This window comes from Orcinus orca, chromosome 11 (assembly GCF_937001465.1).
Source record: "Orcinus orca chromosome 11, mOrcOrc1.1, whole genome shotgun sequence".
Taxonomy (NCBI): Eukaryota; Metazoa; Chordata; class Mammalia; order Artiodactyla; family Delphinidae; genus Orcinus; species Orcinus orca.
The window spans coordinates 99,027,256-99,046,144 of NC_064569.1; the positions used below are offsets into that span (position 1 = coordinate 99,027,256).

The 18,889-nt window shown below is 41.2% G+C and overlaps 1 protein-coding gene across 2 annotated transcripts in view; it reads left to right on the forward strand.

Annotated features, from left to right (window-relative positions):
• ATXN10 (ataxin 10) overlaps positions 1 to 18,889 on the forward strand; it is a 153,283-nt gene that overhangs the window by 98,932 nt on the left and 35,462 nt on the right. Inside the window, exon 10 of one of the 2 annotated variants that reach the window (XM_033405244.2) lies at positions 12,723 to 16,966. The exons of the other annotated variant lie outside the window; for it this stretch is intronic. Coding sequence (XP_033261135.1) covers positions 12,723 to 12,737 — 15 coding nt within the window. The 3' untranslated portion in view covers positions 12,738 to 16,966. Of the gene's footprint in view, positions 1 to 12,722; positions 16,967 to 18,889 lie in introns of those variants that run through there. 2 annotated transcript variants of the gene reach the window in all.

Consider the following 18,889-nt stretch of genomic DNA (forward strand, 5'->3'; position numbering starts at 1 on the left):
TGGAGCTGCCGTGGGCACCACACAGCCCTTTGGCTCCACGCCCGGCCTACACGTCACCCGTCTGCTTAGAGGATGGCCTGATCAGAGAGCCCCGGGCTGCGTATCGTCACCCTTGAGCATGTCTTGTGATATTTCTGAACTTTAGTTTTCATGTCCTTAAAACCAGGATGGTAATAGAGTCTGTAACAGAGGGAATATGCTGCAGAGATTAAAACACCCACTGTGTAAGGGCTGCAGGGGCTGTTTCTATTCTTTTCATCTAAAACCTAAGAAATGTGGACCATATTTTACCTGAATCTTAAATTTCTTTGTTAATAGTAACTAATCTTTTTGCAGCTTACAAAGCACTTTCACATGCACATCATTGAAGGAGGTTTGCAAAATAGTCGGCTTTGCTTAGAACACCCTCGAGAGCCATGGTGTGTGTGGAAAGAAATCAGTGGTCGATGACAGCCCCTCCGGATAAACTCTTACAGAGAATTGTACAATAAACCTTCCTGTTTCGAGAGAAGCAAAAATGGCTTCCAGTCAGTTGAACATTCTACAGTGATGTTTGTCTTGGGACTTGGAACTTGTGCCTGTGTTTTGTGCGTTTCGCAAGGTGAAAGTGAGAGTGGACAGTTCCTGCCATTCTGGTGAAGAGTTGAGCATCTCCAGGGTTGGGTTGTATCATAGCCCTTCTGTTCTTTCAGCCAAAGAAGAGAGGATAAGGCACTCTTCTTTACAGAATTGCATAAATAGGGGGAGCAGTAGGTTTTTGAAAGGGCTTTACAGGACAGTGATTATACTTTGCAGGTATGATACATGATAAGTATATTTCATCTGACCATCCTTCTCTTTTTTTCACCTTTAAAAACTTTTCCTTTCAGGAAAGTTCACGTACCATAGCCATGCAGTTTTTCATACAATTTGCAGAGATCCATGAACTCCCTGGGACCTGTTTCTGGACCTCATAGTTAGAACCCTGCTTTAAGGGAATTAAACTGTGACATGGAAGAAAAATCTGGACTTAAAGCCTAGGCAGGCCTGATTCTAAATCATAGGTGCTCAGATGCTTAGTAGCTGTGTGATTTGGGGCAGGAATAATTGAGCCCCAGTTTTCTCAGTAGAGAAAAAGGAGAAAAATAATGCAGGCATTATATCTTGCCAGGGTTGCTATAAGCATTAAGTATAATATATGTGAAGTGCATCACGTGGTGCTTGGTATTTGACAGTCACCCCAAGATACTAACTACTGCTGCTACTGTTTTTAAGCATTTATAGTCCATTAAATTAGTTTTTGTGCCAGAGAGTCTGAGACAGATGTAAGTTTTTTAAAGGTTTATTGATGGGAGGGACTGTGTTTTTCTCAGCTTTTTATTGTCACATATCATTTTGCACGTAATTTCTTAGTAAATGTATCAAGTTGAACTTACTGAACCAAGTAGTATTTATGTCAGTCGAATAGTGGGCAACGTTGAACTTGAATGATTTTATGTATATGAGCAGTAATCTTAAATAAACCAAAATGCTACTTTTATATTTTGAAAAATAATTGATTTGGATTTTTCTCTTGAAATGTTACTGTGTCGCTCCTAAGTAGCACCTTACTTACTGAGCTCAGCCAGCTTTAAGGAGGAGTTTGTCATACTTTGCTACATACTGAGTAGCCTGTAGTGATCAAGATTATCCAGTTAGCATAAAGTGCAGTTTAGTTTTTATTACATACTTGTTACCATAGCTGGAGTTGGGTGGGTGTTTAAACCTTCGTGAACTCAAAATTCTTTTATGATGATGGAACATTTCATGTTTTAATACTCTTCTTACAGAGTATGTGCTTAACTATTTTACCAGGTATGTGTTTTTTACAGGTTCATATAATATATAAAATGCATTTCTGTTCCAAGAAAAATATAAGTGGTAAACAGTTGGGAGAGAGCTTGCATATTTCCCTTTATTATCCTGTCTGATGATTAATGCAGTCAGCTATGTTCAGCCTCACGTGTAACCAGGTTAGTGTTTAGTTTTGGTTAGGCTGTTTTCCTTGTGAGAACAAAAATAGCCTGTCCTGTGCCCTGCCTGTCTTCCAGATGGAGTTTTTGCATTGTTTCCACATCACGGTACTTAATGTAAGGTCAGATTTTCTTGTGAAAACAGATTTTGGATTAACTGTGTGTGTGCACTTGCACACACCCCTCCGCACCTGCCTGTGCGCTTCAGCTCCAGCAACCTGCTAAGGTCATGGGTCTAATCTCAAGATGCAAAAGAGAGTGGATGTTCTGCTTGTAGCATAAAAGTGCCGAAGCAAGTTCTGAATACACGGTGGATCTGCATGGAGACCATGAGGCTTAATAGAAAGAGCATGAACTTTCAGATCCACTGGTGACCTTGGACGAAGCCCTCAGTAGCTGAGTCTCCGGTTCTGATTAGTGTACCTTAGTTGATTATTGTGAGGAGTTAATGCTGGGGCTGGCAAACTACAGCCTGTGGGTCTGTTTTTGTCAGTAAAGTTTTATCGAGACACCAGCCATGTTCCCTCCTTCCGTGTTGTCTTGGCTGCTCACATGCTACACCAGCACAGTTGGGTAGTTGTGACAGAGACCACAGTATGGCTTGCAAAACCCAAACTGTTTATTTTCTGGCTGTTTACCGGAAAAGTTTGCTGGCTCCTGATATAATGCAATAAAAAAATCATGGTTTGAGTCTCAGCCGTGCTACTCAATATCCATGACCATAATCATGTTCTGTAACCTCTTCGTACCTTCTGGTTTTCCTCTATAAATACTATTTATCCATCCATTCAGTGAATATTATGTGCTTGCTATGAGTCAGGCATTGTTCTAGGCTCAGGAAATGCAGCAGTGAACACAATAGACCCACATACCTGCCCTCGTGGAGCTTACGTTCCAATGACACCTACTCAGTGAGGATAATAATACCTCACAGGGAGGATTAGATGAATTAAGGCTTGTAAAAGCACATTTAGAACATTCCTTGGCATGTGCTCAGTTTCGCTGCTGTTATTGTTATGCTAAGTGTAGGATTGTTAATGTTAAAACAAAGTAGAACCTCAGCTCAGGGTTGGAACCCTTGGAATTCCGTGTTTACTGTCCCTAATGTTTTTATTGAAAGAGTGAATAAGTAAAAGTAAATAGGAGTATACCATTCATTACCCCATATAGAGAGAGAATAGCTCATAAGAAACTATGTGTAATCTCCACTAAGTCAGTAAAGTAGTGTCACTGAGGTCCCAGTTCAGCGCAATGTGAAGTGCCCAGGTTGTTCGTGGTACAGAGGACTGTGCAGATGGAGAAGATGAGAGCAGGAAAAGCAAAACATCTGATACCTCTGGTCTCTTAATATTTATTTATGGAACTTGGAATTAACTCCTGGAATTTTATGCTCATTCCATATTTTAAATTCTCATTAGACATAAGATCCTTTGGACTTCTGAAGTTCTTTGAATCTAGGAGTAGGGAGAAGAAGCACTCGGGAATGTAAGGATAAGCATAGGCTAATATTCTTTGAAGTGGTGACTATGTTTTAAGACTGAAGATTAATATTTAAAAATATGAAATCGATTCTAGTTTCTTTATATACTTAAATATTAGTAATCTAATCAAATCGGTGTTTGCACACAAGGTCCTTGGACCTGAGTATTTTACATCTTAGTACTCAGGCATGTATGGGGGGCGGGGTGGGATAGAGATAATTGGTGAGTGGAATGAATTCATAGTGGCAGAGGACCTGGAAGCCCCTGATTGTATGATTTTGGGAAAATAATTTTGCGAATTTTCTCATTTGTAAAGTAAGAAGATTGGACCAAATTTTTCCAGGTCCTTTTCAGCTTTAATTATGTGATTTGTGACTTTTCTCTTTAACCGGATTCCCCAAAGTAGAAAGCTTTGCATTGTTTTTCTCTCCTGCTAGAAACTGCTACTTGTTCCTTCACGTAATGACGTGACGCCGTTGGTTCTTCATGTTCTAAGTACAGAACACATAATATTGGAATAACAGGGCCCTGCCCTTCTTGAGAAGTTGTCAGTTTCCTCATCTTCTTAATCAAGATGATTTCCTTTCATAATCCTCATCTGTAGGTGGGGTATAATTTTGATGGGCCACATAATTACCTAAGTCACTTTCCAGTTCCCACATTTTACGATTCCAGAGTAAAATTCAGAAGACTAGAGATGGACTGGAAGACAGAAAGCTGCGTTACTTGGTTTTGTTCTTTTAAGGTGGAAAAGAAGGAAACCTCCACAGCTGGGAGCTTTCCCAAACTAGACTTGCTATAGGGAGGTGGCTGGGACCCCCGATAGTGATTGCAGGTTCTTAGTAGGCAGCTCTGTTGTTTTTCTGTGATGTTTATGCAGATCCTTTTTCCTATAAAGCTCTTCTTTTGCAAATAACTCTGTAGGAAATGTTTATACCTAAAAGCATATATGATGGGAGATAACCAATTCAAGATTGCCTTGTATAATTACAGATGTACAGACTAAGACTTGAAATCTGTAGTTTGTGGTGTGTGATTTGGCAGAGATCAAATAAAATTCATATACAGTTTTTGAAAATACAAAGAGAAAAAATCATCTATACTTTATTTGAAAACATGCCATTTCTCTGGAACTTGCATTTTTAGAGTAATTAGTAATATGCTTTTGAAAAATGACTTGAAGTAAAATGGAAGAGTATACTCCAGTGATTTTACCAATCAGGAGTCATTGCCCTTAAAAATATAAGGGTTAAAAAAATGTATACACACACACACACGGTTAATAGTATCAGTGACTTATAATATCTGCAGTATTCCAGATTTATGAAATTCCAACTAAGAAGTCTTATCTACGTAAAAAGCCAGTATAATTTTGAACTGCTGATTTTTAGCCTGTTTTTGCATCGTACATTTTGAAGGCAGAGAGCACAGTGTGAGTGAAGGCCTCCTTCCTGCCTATTTTAGAGGGTTTCTTGTGGTGAAACGTGTTCAGGTAGGTAGTGTGGTGGTTAGGAGCTCTGGTTCCAGAGTCAGCTGGATTCAGGTCCAAACCCTGGCCATGTTGTGGAGCCTGTTCCTCTCAGCAAGAAGGGACAACAGGACGTCCTACCTCAGGCTTTTGGGAGGATTAGGACGGATAGTTGATGTAACGTGAACAGTGCTGGGCAGACACTTAGTAGATATTAACTGCAGTCATTTTTGTTTGCACTTGGTCAGTGACTTCCTTCTTTATCTCCTAATGGAAGTCCTTTGGCACCTTAAGAGCAGTGTGTTGGGAATTGGACTTTCAGTTCTGGATCAAGATGGTGTAGGTGCACTTCTCTGTATTCCTTCTGCTAAGTCGGGCTAGAAACCCTGGGCATTGTATGTAAAACAAGCATAGGGAGACTCAGAAGGTGGAGAAGAGGGCAGCCTGCCTAGGGGCCTCAGGACTCCAGGGACGGCCCGATGGTGCATTCTCTGGGTTCTCTTTTTGCCCCATGTTTCTCAGACTGGATGTGAGAGAAGCTATCGATCCAGAAACACGGGTGCAGACCAAAAAAGCCCCCAGGAGAGAAGCGTGCTCTTTCTACCCAAAGGACGAGAAAGGGGCAATTTAGCAAGACAAACTTTTAGACGGTAACCACCCTACTTCAGACAAGCACCATGGAAAAAAAACGTAGCCCCCTGCACCCCATCGGGAAAGGCCGAGTGGGGAGTCTGGACTTAAACCTTCACCCAAATGTAATGAGGTTCCCCCATCCCCCCGCTGGCTGGGGTCAGAGAAGACTGCACTTCCATCTCTGCTCCATGTAACAAGGCACCCTTCCTCGCGGCCCAAGCGTGCTGTCAGTGGAGGCCACGTGGGGAACTGGAGCTCCCACCTGTTCGGGAGCAGTAGGTATAAAACTATGGTTTCCTTCTGCCCAGCAGGGAGGAGGCTGAGGGGGGACCTGGACCTTCGCCCTCACGTGGCAGCAGCAGGAGGCCGCTCCCCACAGCCCTCACTCTCGTGGTGTTACGAGGAGACCAGCTAAAACAGGAGAAACACTTAAGACCCACAGTCTCATCAGTATACCCCAAATGTTTAGAGTACAATGAAAAATCATGCATTACACGAAGAACCAGGAAGATCTCAACTTGAATGAGAAAAGGCAGTCTGCAGATGCCAGCACCTCGATGACACAGGCGTTAGAGTTACCTAACGAGGGTTTGCAAGCAGCATTCGTGAAAGTGCTTCAATGAGCAGTTACAAACAATTGACGCAAATGAAGAAGTAGAAAATCTCAGCAGAGAAAGAGAAGATATAAAGAAAATCCAGATGGAAATTTTGGGACTGAAAAATATAACAACCCAAAATAAAGTGAAAAAACTCATTGGACTGGTTTGGTAGCACAACGGAAAGGACAGAGGAAAAAAATCAGTGACCTGAGGATAGAATATAAAGGGTCCAGTCTGAACAACAGAAAGAAAATAGACTGGAAGAAAATTGTCAGGGACATGTAGGACTCTAATAACGGTCTGACATTCTGTCATCAAAGTCCCAAGAGGAGAGAAGAAAGAAGGTAGGGCTGAAAAAGTGTTCAAAGAAACAGTTTCCCAAATTTGACACACCAAACCTACAGATTCAGGAGAGTCAAGACTGGGGTCATGTTTCCTTCGTTCAGCTTTATAGACAGTGACTGTCCCAGCTCTCTGGAGGGTTTATGATCCCAGTTGCCCATCTGTCCTCTTGAGGGGTCTTGTTTTCAGTCTTTTATTCTTTTTTTTTTTTTTGCGGTATGCGGGACTCTCACTGTTGTGGCCTCTCCCGTTGCGGAGCACAGGCTCCGGACGCGCAGGCTTAGCGGCCATGGCTCACGGGCCCAGCCACTCCGCGGCATGTGGGATCTTCCCGGACCGGGGCACGAACCCGTGTCCCCTGCATCTGCAGGCGGACTCTCAACCACTGCGCCACCAGGGAAGCCCAGTCTTTTATTCTTAATGACCGAAATCCGCTTGCCTTACCTTAGTCCAGGTTACATCAACCAACATTTTCAATAGAAGCATAACAAGATAGTCTTTTTGCTAAATATCTTATGTTTTCCTAAGCTAGCAATTATGTGGGTAATATACCCAGTAGAATTGAGTGCTGTGTTTACCCAGAGTCATGTACATGAATGTTCATAGTAGCTTTATTCGTAATAGCCAAAAACTGGAGAGAGCCCAGGTGTCTCTCACTAATAGAATGGGTAATACACCATGGTATGTTAATCCCGTGCAATAATACACAACAGTGAAGATGGCAAGCCACCATGAGGTGCAGAGGTAGGTTTTGTAAAGGAAACCAGACACAGGAGAATGCGTACCGTATGACTCCATTTATCCCAGATTCCAGAAGAGGCAGAAATAATCATCTAAGGTGATGGAGACTAGAGTACCAGTTACTGTGAGGGCTTATCAGCTGGTAGGGTGCTGGGATGTTCTCTGTCTTGATCTGGGTCGTGGTTGCACATGTGCAGACATACGTAGAGCTTCTAAAAGCTGTCACACTTAGGAATTGTGCACTTCATTGTAGTAAGTTAAATTTTAAAATAAAATGTGTACGTGTTCTGAAACACAGATCTCTATGTAAAGTCTTGATATCGCCTTAAGGATGAAATGGAAGCTCGTGAGCTTGGCCTTCAGGGCCTTCCGAGCAGGGTTAGGTGTGCTCCTCCTCTGCATTCCCATGGCACTTCATGTCTCCTCCAGCTCTGGGTACTGATGGCGGGCTTTGCTAGTCCCTTCTCCCCACCCCCACCCGGAATTTAGTCAGGGCAGCAAACGTGTCTCGTTCACCCCTTAGTCCCCAACACAGGATCTGTCAGAAAGTAGCTATCTTTTAAATTTTTGTCAAATGAATAAGTAGTTGCAGATTAAAAGGTTTTCAAGTGCTCACGTATTAACAAACAGGGAAATGAGTCGTGGAGAAGGGACCTGAAAATGAAGTGTGACTTTCGTGTTCAGGCTAATAGTGAGATTCCTGGGGGACTGGAGGAATGGCCAGAGTCCTTTCCTGCTGCTCGGGACGGTTCGGGTTTGGCACCAGAGGCCTCTTCCTGGGTCTCCTGAGGCCGGCAACGTGCCAGTCCCGTTGTTCCTGACTGCTTCCGGGCAGGGGCCTGCCCCCAGCGGTCCCAGCCCGCCTCACTGGCCCCTTCCTCCCCCTTTCTCTATCCGGAGCACTCTCAACTGTATTCTTGGGATTTTTCCAGCGTATTTAATGTTATTTCAGTCATTATCTCTTTTCCGAAGACCTGAAGTATATATCCTCCTGAAATTTGTAGGGTGCAATTGAAAAAAGCATGAATTTTAAAATTTAACAAACCTGGGTTTTGCCACTCACTCTGTGACTGTGAACAAGTTGATTAACCCTTAGAAATCTCATTTTCCTTATCTGTCTGATTCCTACCTTGCAAAGCTCTTACGAGCACCACATTTTTGCACGTAAAATGTTGGCAGATAAGGAGAGATTTGGTATCGGTGTCCTTCCTCTTTTCCATTCCCGTTCTCTAGCAGAGCGAACAATGTTTCTAACGATAGGCGTGTTTCTGGAATGAGGTATCTTCATTCATAGACAAATCCCCTCCTGGTAGTCTGCTTCTGAAAGGTGACAGTGGGCCTTCCACGTGATGCCTTCAGAGGCTGTGACGGTGTCAGGCAGTCAGTCAGGATTCATGGTTGGCAGGCAGGGGAGAGAAGGGCAGGATGTTGGCCGCCCCCCTTGCCCACCAGTTCACCTGTGGGCTTCATTCCTGCCTGTGCCCAGAGGCCGAACACCTCAGAGCAGGGCCCCCCTTCTGTTCTCAGAGCTGTTCTTACTCATTCACGATACTCCTTCCAAGGGCGGATCTGTGCCAATGTGTACCGTGACTCCCAGACTCCCAGCACTGGCTGGAGGCTCAGGCTCTCAGCAAGTTTTTGTTTTTTTTTTAACACAATTGGCCAGTTGATAAACAGTTTCCGAGGCTATATTAGCGGCAAGGAGCTCATCCTAATACAAGGAGCAGTTGAGATTCTGTCTCTGGGTTAAACATTAAAAACTGAATGTGTTCAGGACAGAATTGTTTGTTCAAGCACTGAAGTGTGACACGGTAGACGATGCGTTATGGGTAGGAATTATACCCCAAGTCGCAGGGGTGGAATGCATATTTTAAAAAACTTGCTCTATGGGTTATTTTTGTTCCAAACGTAGCTGTGCGTGTTGGCGCACATGTGCCAGAACAGCTTTTCTGAGCTGCTTTGTTTCCTCTGCCACTGACACGGTTTCCCGATCCCTTTCTAGTATGACTGCTTTCTCGAGTCGTGTCTTGTGTACTGTAAGGAGGCTGCTAAATGGAGTGGAGCTTGAAGTCACGTGCACTCAAGTACAGTAGAGAGAAATGCATTTCTTGATTCATATTTTCCCCTGCTTCTGCTTAAAAACAGAGGTCTTTCATCTAGCTCTTCACATATTTCCCTGGTCAGCTTTTGACGTTTTGCTTAAACTCCAGTAATGGAAAAATAACACTGTGCTTATACTTTTTTTTCCTCATTCTTCAGCTCGTCTGAAGTTCTTTACAAAGAATGCAACAAAAATGCCATAAGTAGGAGGATAAATAAAGAAGATGATGTTCATATCTAGCATTTTCTTGAACACTTCCTAGAAGCCAGGTGTTGTGCAAGACGCTCTTTTCTCACCACCTGCTTGATGACACTTCGTAGGAGAGCTTTTTGCCTGTCTTCCGCATGAGGCCAAGGTGACCCATGCAAGTTCACGTAGCGGAGAGGGTGGCAGTGCTTGGGTCCTGCTCCCGCTCTCCTGCCACCGCCCCGTCAGGTCACAGGGGCTGGGAGTCGGGGCAGTGCTGTGCCGAGGGAGGGGCGCCGTCCTGCTGGAGGGGCCTCCTTGTCAGCCTCTGACCCTCATTCTCCTGGACCAAACACTTGGAGATGTCTTATGTTCCAAGTCAGTTGAAAATACCTTTCTGACGTCCAGCCCTGAGGTTTCTGGTTGCTTCGTGACTGGTCAGCGTGGAAGCAGATGCTTTGTGTGCTTCAGCGTTCGTTCACTAGATAGTTACTGAGTTTCCACCATGGGTGCCGCACTTCCTTCTCACTTAAAACAGTTGCTCTTCTTTCAGTCTTGTAAGCAGAATACAGTAAGCTTCTTTAAAACCAGTTAATTTCATTCATTATTTAAACAAATATTTTATCTGCTGGCTGAAGAATTCATGAGAAAATTGCACTGAATTCAGATGCACATGTTTGCCGAAGAAAAGCAAGTTGTTAATCTTCCTGGAATTTGATGGTTGAACTTAAATATTTTTATTACTCACATTGTTCTTTGTACTTCTGGACATTTTAAGAGTCAGTATTACTGTCCTTGAACAGCTTCTTTGTTTTTCCATAAATGCTTTCAGAGCACTGCTGCTGTACCCCATTGGGCTTCACTGTGGAACTGCAGTATCACTCTTCTCTCTGAACCCTTTTCTGAGTATACCTGCTGTAACAGCTGTTACATGCTTTTCTTTTTCATGTGCTCTTCTTTTCTAGAGCGTTCCGCCTTGCAGTGTCTGGTGGGGGGGCAGGGTTAGCTGTGGGCTGCAGTCTCTGAACAAGTCTGGGCACCTCGGCCCTCGCTGCCTCCCTGCCATGGCCTTCTCAGCCCTGCACTGGTGCTTTCCCTCCCACCTCCCAGCGTCCATTCCGAGGACTGACAGCTTCTTACCTTGGGCACTCGATAGACTCACTTCACGGGAATGCTGTCCATCAGTCTTCTTAAAGTTGAACTTCTCATCAAGTTCGTCTTTGGTCTTCTCGTGGCTCAGACTGGGACAAAATGAGTAGGTTGGGATTAAAATATTTTATGTATATCTATGAATACTATGTAATTTTAACAGAACAAGATAAGAAATTTGTATATTTCACAGTCAACAGTATAATTTGTTTTGGAAGTAAGCTTCCTTTTCTTTTAAAGATAATTGCAGCATGTTTTATTATATTTTTGTTTATAGCAATATAATGAAATCTTTAAAAAAATTTTTTTATACAGCAGGTTCTTATTAGTTACCTGTTTTATACGTATTAGTGTATAGATGTCAATCCCAATCTCCCAGTTCATCCCACCCCACCCCCCGTGGAAATAAGCTTCTAAAAGAAGTTACCCTGAAAAATTATCAGTGGGCAGATAATCTGATGATCACTTTAACTTTTAAAGGAAATCTTACCACTGTGCATTTTCAGTTATTGGTTATCTCCTTCAGAAAAAAAAAAGTTCATATTGCTTACAAATTAATCCACTGGGAATGAGTGCTTACATTTGCCCTTAGCTGTCTGCACCCACCCCCCTGGGAGACCCAGTTCCCAGGCTCAAAGACCATCTGTGTGCAGATGACCCCAAAGTACCTCTCAAGCCCAAACCCGCCCCCTAGGCTCCACGGTAGGACACAGAACTGCTCACGTTCTCTGTATATGAAACACAGAGGATGTAACTGCTGGCGGCGTTCCCTTGGACGCTCCAGGCACCTCACCCCTAACCTGTCCCACATTGTGCTCGCAGTTCCCCCAGCTCCTCCCCACGTCTTTTCTCCTCTATCTCAGTAAATGACACCACCCCCATCCAGCTCAGCAGAAACTTAGAAGCTTTGAGTCATCTTTCTCTTACCAACCACCATTCTAGAAGAAACACTGTCTGCTGAGCCCTAACCGCAGAGTTTCCCATTCTGTAGGTCTGGGGTGGGACCTGATGATTTGCGTTTCTAAAGAACAAGGGCCTAGAGTCTGTCATACAGAGTGAAGTAAGTCAGAAAGAGAAAAACAAATACCGTATCCTAACACATATATATGGAATCTAAGAAAAAAAAAAAAAAGGTCATGAAGAACGTAGGGGTAAGCTGGGAATAAAGACACAGACCTACTAGAGAATGGAGTTGAGGATATGGGGAGAGGGAAGGGTAAGCTGGGACAGAGTGAGAGAGTGGCATGGACACACATACACTACCAAAGGTAAAATAGGTAGCTAGTGGGAAGCAGCCGCATAGCACAGGGAGATCAGCTCCGTGCTTTGTGACCACCTAGAAGGGTGGGATAAGGAGGGTGGGAGGGAGGGAGACGCAAGAGGGAAGAGATATGGGAACATATGTATAACTGATTCACTTTGTTATAAAGCAGAGACTAACACACCGTTGTAAAGCAATTATACCCCAATAAAGATGTTAAAAAAAAAAAAAAAACAAGAACAAGAACAAGGGCCCAGATGACATCTATACTCCAGGGACTGCAGAGGAGCCACCACTCATAGGGTCTACTGCTCCCTCTCCATCCTCCTCTCCTACCATTGTACCATCTCCCTGCATGCAGCCATGCCGGCTTCCTTTCCATAGTCAGTTATGCTCAACTCTTTTCACCCGTGAGTCGGTGTACTTCTGGTTCCCTCGAAATCTTTGAGCATCTGCCCCATATTTATGACAGGTCTCAGTTCACATGTCACCATCTTGTAGAAAAGTCACCCTTTCTGAAATGCTGCCCCCTCTGCCACGCTCTAGTTGATCATTAGGAATTATCATAATCTGTAAACATACTTTTTAATTTGTTTACTTACTTCTTACCCATGCACTCTCTCCCTCTCCCGCAGCTGTCCATCTGTCTGCCTCTGTCTGTTAAGTTTCATAAGCACAGGGACCCTGATCACCTGTATGCTGATGGACGTGTGGATGGGATCAGGCGTAAGAGCTGTTTTGCCTCCTTCACACACATGTATTTTTTTCAGCAAATTGACATCTAAGGACAAGGCAAGGGATGCAAGAATGAATGAAAGCTGCTTCATGCAGTTGAAGACCCCAGTGTCTAATGAAAGAATCAGACCATCAAACAAGTAGCTGTTGTCTGTACTGTGGACTTAATACAACCAGACTCAGTAATCTGATTGTCACTACCCTGGGAAGGAGCCAGTCACAGGCCTCGAGAAGCCAAGGAATATTATGTCAATTCAGCTCTCTCCACAGCATAAAGAGAGAAGAATCTTCTGCACCTCTCAGCATTCTTGTTTGCTTTTGTTGTTACTCTGCCAATGTATTGGGCCAGAGGTGTGTCCTTTCTTTGGAGAGAAGCTTAAGTTTGCCAGGACCTTTCTGCTCCCACCTCTGTAAGGCCACTCTTGCCTATACCAACCATACTCCTTTTTTTCTCCTGGACTCCTGGTAGGGAGTAGAGATTTTGCCCCCAGAAGACTCTTAAGTGGGTCAGACCAATACATGAATCAAATTAACTCCAAAATCACTTTGACCTCAAGGCAGAAAATTCATTCCGTATTAAGGGACTCCAGTGAAAGCCTAAATTCACTGTAATAATAAAATGCCCACAGGAGATACTCTATATTTGAATATTAATTCTATCTCATTATCAAATTCCCAGGGAGATAATAAAATCCAAAGATTACATTTCATTTTAAATTAAAGTCCAAAGACATTAAAGTCAAATTCTCTGCCCATGTGAGTTAAAATTCAAAGAAATTAAAGTGCAAAATGTATCCTCTGAATTTCTTATTCTGCTTAATCCCAGCTGGAGGGGCTCTTAACTCCTGCATGGGGTCAGGATTCTTTTAACAGCTGCAGCCTGGGTTGGTGTCTTGGGGTTTCATGAACCCCAATACTAAATCTCTGATATGCCTCACTTCTAAAAAAAAAAGCGTTAACAGGGTACAGGCTTATCATGCACTGGCTCCCCACACACACCAAAGTCAGGAAACAAGCCAATTCCCAGTCTTCTGATCGTTACCCGGAGCAAAAGTGTGTCCGTAGAAACCAGCACTTAGTGCTTGTTGTCAAGTAGCAGGAGCTCTGTGATAGCTATGGGAAAGCGGTGGATGTAGAACATCTTAGTTTCTGTTTCACCAGCATTTCGGTTAGTCTGTGACAGTTAGTGGCCTATGACATTTGGGAGCAGTCTCCTCACTAATTTCCTGGGTCCTGCTCTCCTTTGTGTGAGTAATTCCAGGGAGCCAGAAGCATGCTTCTCCCAGCACCCTCTCCTGGGTTTTGTAGGGCTCCAGTCACAGTTTCTGTTCTGGTAGCAACTAAAATACCGATCCCTCTTCTAAAAGTCAGCTTAGGAGCAGTTAGGACTAGCTACATTTTCAGTTCCCTTTAGATCTTTCTATCCTGACTGTCTAGATGATTATTTCCCACTTTATATCGGGGTAATCTGTCCTTTATGATTTTAACTGTTGCTCTCCCCACCCCCAAGTAAACAAAATTACTTTTCCTTAATCTAAATCTGCTGTTGCTTTCTTTTGTTTTCCCTTCATCTACTGCTTCTGTTCTGGTAGTAAGACTGAACCACTTTTTTTTTTTTTTCTTTTTTCTGGTTGTACCGGGTCTTAGTTGAGGCAGGCGGGTTCCCTAGTTGCGGCTCGCGGGCTCCTTAGTTGCGGCTCCAGGCTCCTTAGTTGCGGCATGCATGTGGGATCTAGTTCCCCGAGCAGGGGTGGAGCCCGGGCCCCTGCATTGGGAGCGAGGAGCCTTAGCCATTGCACCACCAGGCAGTCCTGAGACTGAACCACTTTTTCACACCATTCTAACCCCTCTTTGTTTTCTAGAGACAGTGCTCCAAAGACCTTTCACAACTGCAGTATGCCATTCAGTTTATATTTCTACATCAGAGTAAGAAGACAGTATCCTTGTGTTTTTTCTGGTCTTGGGAATCTCTCTAAATTTTCTCTTAGGTATGATATTTGCTGTAGGTTTCTGACACAAGCCATTTACAAGTTAAAATAGTTTTCTAGTTTTCTGAGAATTAAAAAAATAATAGGTGCTAAGCATTATCTGATGCTTTTTCTGTGATATTGAGATAATTCTTAGTACATTAATGAGGATAATTGCCTTGTAGATTTTCTGATCAGCATTAAGATGATGATGAATTTTTAAGGTATGTTTAATTAATCTAATATTATTTCCAGGAATTTTGGGTGGGGTTGTCTTGGGAAATGGTGTATGTTCATAAATAGGCCTGTTGTTTTTCTTATACTGGTCTGTCTTAATCCTGCTTTTAGAATCAAGCCATAACAGCCTCATAAAATGAATTGGGAAGCTTTCCCTCGTTTTTTTTTTATTGTTTTTGAATAACTTACATACATAATAGATTACCTGTTCCTTAAAAATTTGATGGTACTTACTTGAACAGCTCTTTGGGTCTTTGACTATTTTTGTCAGTGAGTCTTTGGTATTTTCATATCTTTAAATTATTTGAATTTAAATATTTAAAGTATTGACTTTTTCAAGCTTTCTATTTATTGTGTCAGTTTTTCTCAGAAAAACTAGATTTTCTATTTTTTTCCATAAAATTCATAATATTTTATTATTTTATCTATGTTTTCTATATCTATTTCTCTCTTTTCATTCTATTCTTTTTAAATAGATATCTCTCTTTTTTCCTTCATCAGTCTTTCTGGAATTTTTCCATTCTATTAATGTTTACAGTGAGCCAGGTTTTGGTTTGGGTTCATCTTTTCTGTGTGTTCTTCCTCTCTAATTCACTGACTTTTGCCTGTCAGTCAAGAGGAACAAAGATAAGAGTGATAGCAGGCTTCTCTCCAGAAATAATGCAAAACAGGAATCAAAAGAATGACATCTTTAAAATACTAAAAGAAAACTAGAATTATATATCCAGACAAAATATCCTTCAAAAATGAGGGCAAAATAAAGACATTTCCAGACAAACAAAAGTTGAGAGAATTTGCTCTCAGCAGAACTGTGCTATAAGAAATGTTGAAGGGTGTTGTACCAGGTGAAGGAAAATGGTACCAGCTGGAAACCTGATTCTATACAAAGAAATCAAAAATACTGGAAAAACTAAATATGTGAGTAAGAATAAAATGCCTTTATCTTCAATTTTTAATTTGTAAAAAATATCATCAGCTCTTTGAAACAATCATAATAGCAATGTATTTGGAGGTTTATAATGTATATAGAAGTAAAACGTGTGAGAGCAGTTGCCCAAATGTCAAGTGGTGTATACAGTTGTAAGGTTCTTACATTTATGTGAAATAGTATAATATTATTTGTAGATAGACTAAAAAAGTTAAAGATCCATATTCTAAACCCTAGAACAACCACTTTAAAAAAAAAAAAGGAAAGAGAGTTAGTTAATAAGCCAATAGTGGAGGGAAAAAGATGGAATATTTAAAAATACTCAGCCTAAAGGAAGTCAGGGTAAGAGGAAAAAGTACATTTAGGATAAAAAGAAAACAAATGTCAGAATGATATAGTTAAACACAACTATATTGATAAGTACATTAAAACTAAATGGCTTATATATTCCAATTAAAAGACAGAGACTGTTAGACTGGATTTTAAAAAAGCAAAACTCAGTTATATGATAACTACAAGAAATACACTTTGAATATAAAGATGAAGATAGGTTAAAATGAAAGAATGAAAATGATATACCATGCAAACACATAAAAAAGGTGCAGTGGCTATATTAATTTCAGACAAAATAGACTTGAGATATACAGAGGGATATTTCATAATGATTGAAGGATCAGCTCATCAAGAAGACATAAAAACATGAACATACATTGCAAATAGTAGAACTTCAAGTACATTAAGCAAAAACTGGCAGAACTGAAAGGAGAAATAGATCTATAATCATAATTGAAGATTTCAGCACTCTTAGTAAATTCTAGAACAAGGAGAAACTCAGGAGTAATACAGAAACTTGAACACTGATCAATGAGCTTGACCAATTAAAGTTTATAGAGCCCTGCACCCAACAGCTGAATACATATTCTTTACAGTACACATGGAACATTCACCAAGGCAGACCATACACTGGACCATAAAACAAATCTCAGTAAAATCATGGTAATGTTTTCTTAGGTCAGTCTCCCAAGACAAAAGAAATAAAAGCAAAAATAAACAAGTGAGACCTAATCAAACATATAAACATATAATCAAATGTATAAACGTTTCCTTTTGCATAGCAAAGGAAACCATAAACAAAAAGAAAAGACAACCTTCCTACTGGGAGAAAACATTTGCAAACGATTTGACTGACAAGGGCTTAATTTCCAAAATAGACAGCTCATACAACTCAATAGCAAAAAACAACCCTATTAAAAGATGGGCAGAAGACCTAAATAGACTTTTCTCCAAAGAAGACTGTATACAGATGGTCAATAGGCACATGAAAAGGTGCTCCGCATCTCTAATTATTAGAGAAATGCAAATCAAAACTAGAATGAAGTATCACCTCACACCAGTCAGAATGTCTGTCATCACAAAGTCTACAAATAATAAGTGCTGAAGAAAAGGGAACCCTCCTCCACTGTTGGTGGGAATATAAATTGGTGCAGCCACTGTGGAAACCAGTATGGAGGTTCCTCAAAAAACTAAAAATAGAATTACCATATGATCCAGCAATCCCACTCCTGGGCATATATCCAGAAAAGATGAAAACTCTAATTTGAAAAGATACATGCACCCCAGTGTTCATAGCAGCAGTATTCACAATAGCTAAGACGTGGAAGCAACCTAAGTGTCCATTAACAGATGAATGGATAAGAAGATGTGGCATATATATATATATATATATATATATATATATATATATATATATATACAATGGAATATTACTCAGCCATAAAAAAGAATGAAATATTGCCATTTGAAGCAACGTGGCTAGACCTAGGGATTATCATACTAAGTAAGTCAGGCAGAGAAAGACAAATATTAGATGATAACATGTATATGTGGAATCCAAAAAATAATACAAATGAATTTATTTACAGAGCAGTAACAGACTCATAGACAGAAAAACAAACTTTTGGTTACCAAAGGGGAAAGCGGGGCGGCGGGGGGGCGGCAATAAATTAGGAGTTTGGGATTAGCAGGTACAAAGTACTATATATAAAATAGATAAACAACAAGGATTTACTATATAGCACAGGGAAGTATATTCAATATTTTGTAATAACCTATAATGGAAAAGAATCTGAAAAATAGAGAACCAAATCACTTTTCTGTATATCTGAAACTAACACAATACTGTAAGTCAGGTATAGTTCAATAAAGAAGAAGAAGAGGAAGAAGCCATGTGAAGGTGAAGGCAGAGATCTACTAGCCAGAGAACATCAAAGGTGGTCAGCACACCACCAGACGTTCAGAGTGAGGCATGGAACAGATTCTCCTTCATAGCCCGTGGAAGGAACCCATCCTGCCAGCACCTTGACCTCAGACTTCTGGCCTGCGGAACTGTGAGAGGATAAACTTTGTTATGTAAGCCACTCGGTTTCTGGTACTTTGTTACAGCAGCCTTAGGACACTAATGCAATAGCCAAAGCAATTTCAAACAACAGAATTAGAGGATTGTGCTGCTTCTTTCATGACTTACTAGGAGGCTAATTAAAGCAGCATAGTATTAGCTTAAATATAGGTAGATGTATAGAAAGTCCAATATAAAATAGAGTCCAAATATAGAGTGAATGGGGAAAAGCTAGTCTTTTCAACAAATGGTATTGGAACAATTGTACATCCTTATGGGGGAAAAAGAAGAACCTTGACATTTATCTTGCACTAAACTCAAAAGTTCATTTATAATGGAAATATGAAAGCTAGAATTATAAAACCTATAGAAGAAAACATTGTGGATGTGTTGAAGAAAGCCATAATTTCTTAGGACACAAAAAGCACTAATCATGGAAAATATTTTGATAAATTGTTCTTCACCTAAATTTAAAAGTTATACTCTTTGAAACACACTATTAAGAAACTGAAAAGGCAAGTCACAGACTAGGAGAAAATACCTACAGTGCTTATATCTGGCATAGGACTCACCCATATCCAAATTATGTGAAGAACTCCTACAACTCAGCAAGAAAGAGTAGCCCAGGTAGTAAAATGGGCAAAATATTTGAACAACACCTCATAAAAAAGATAC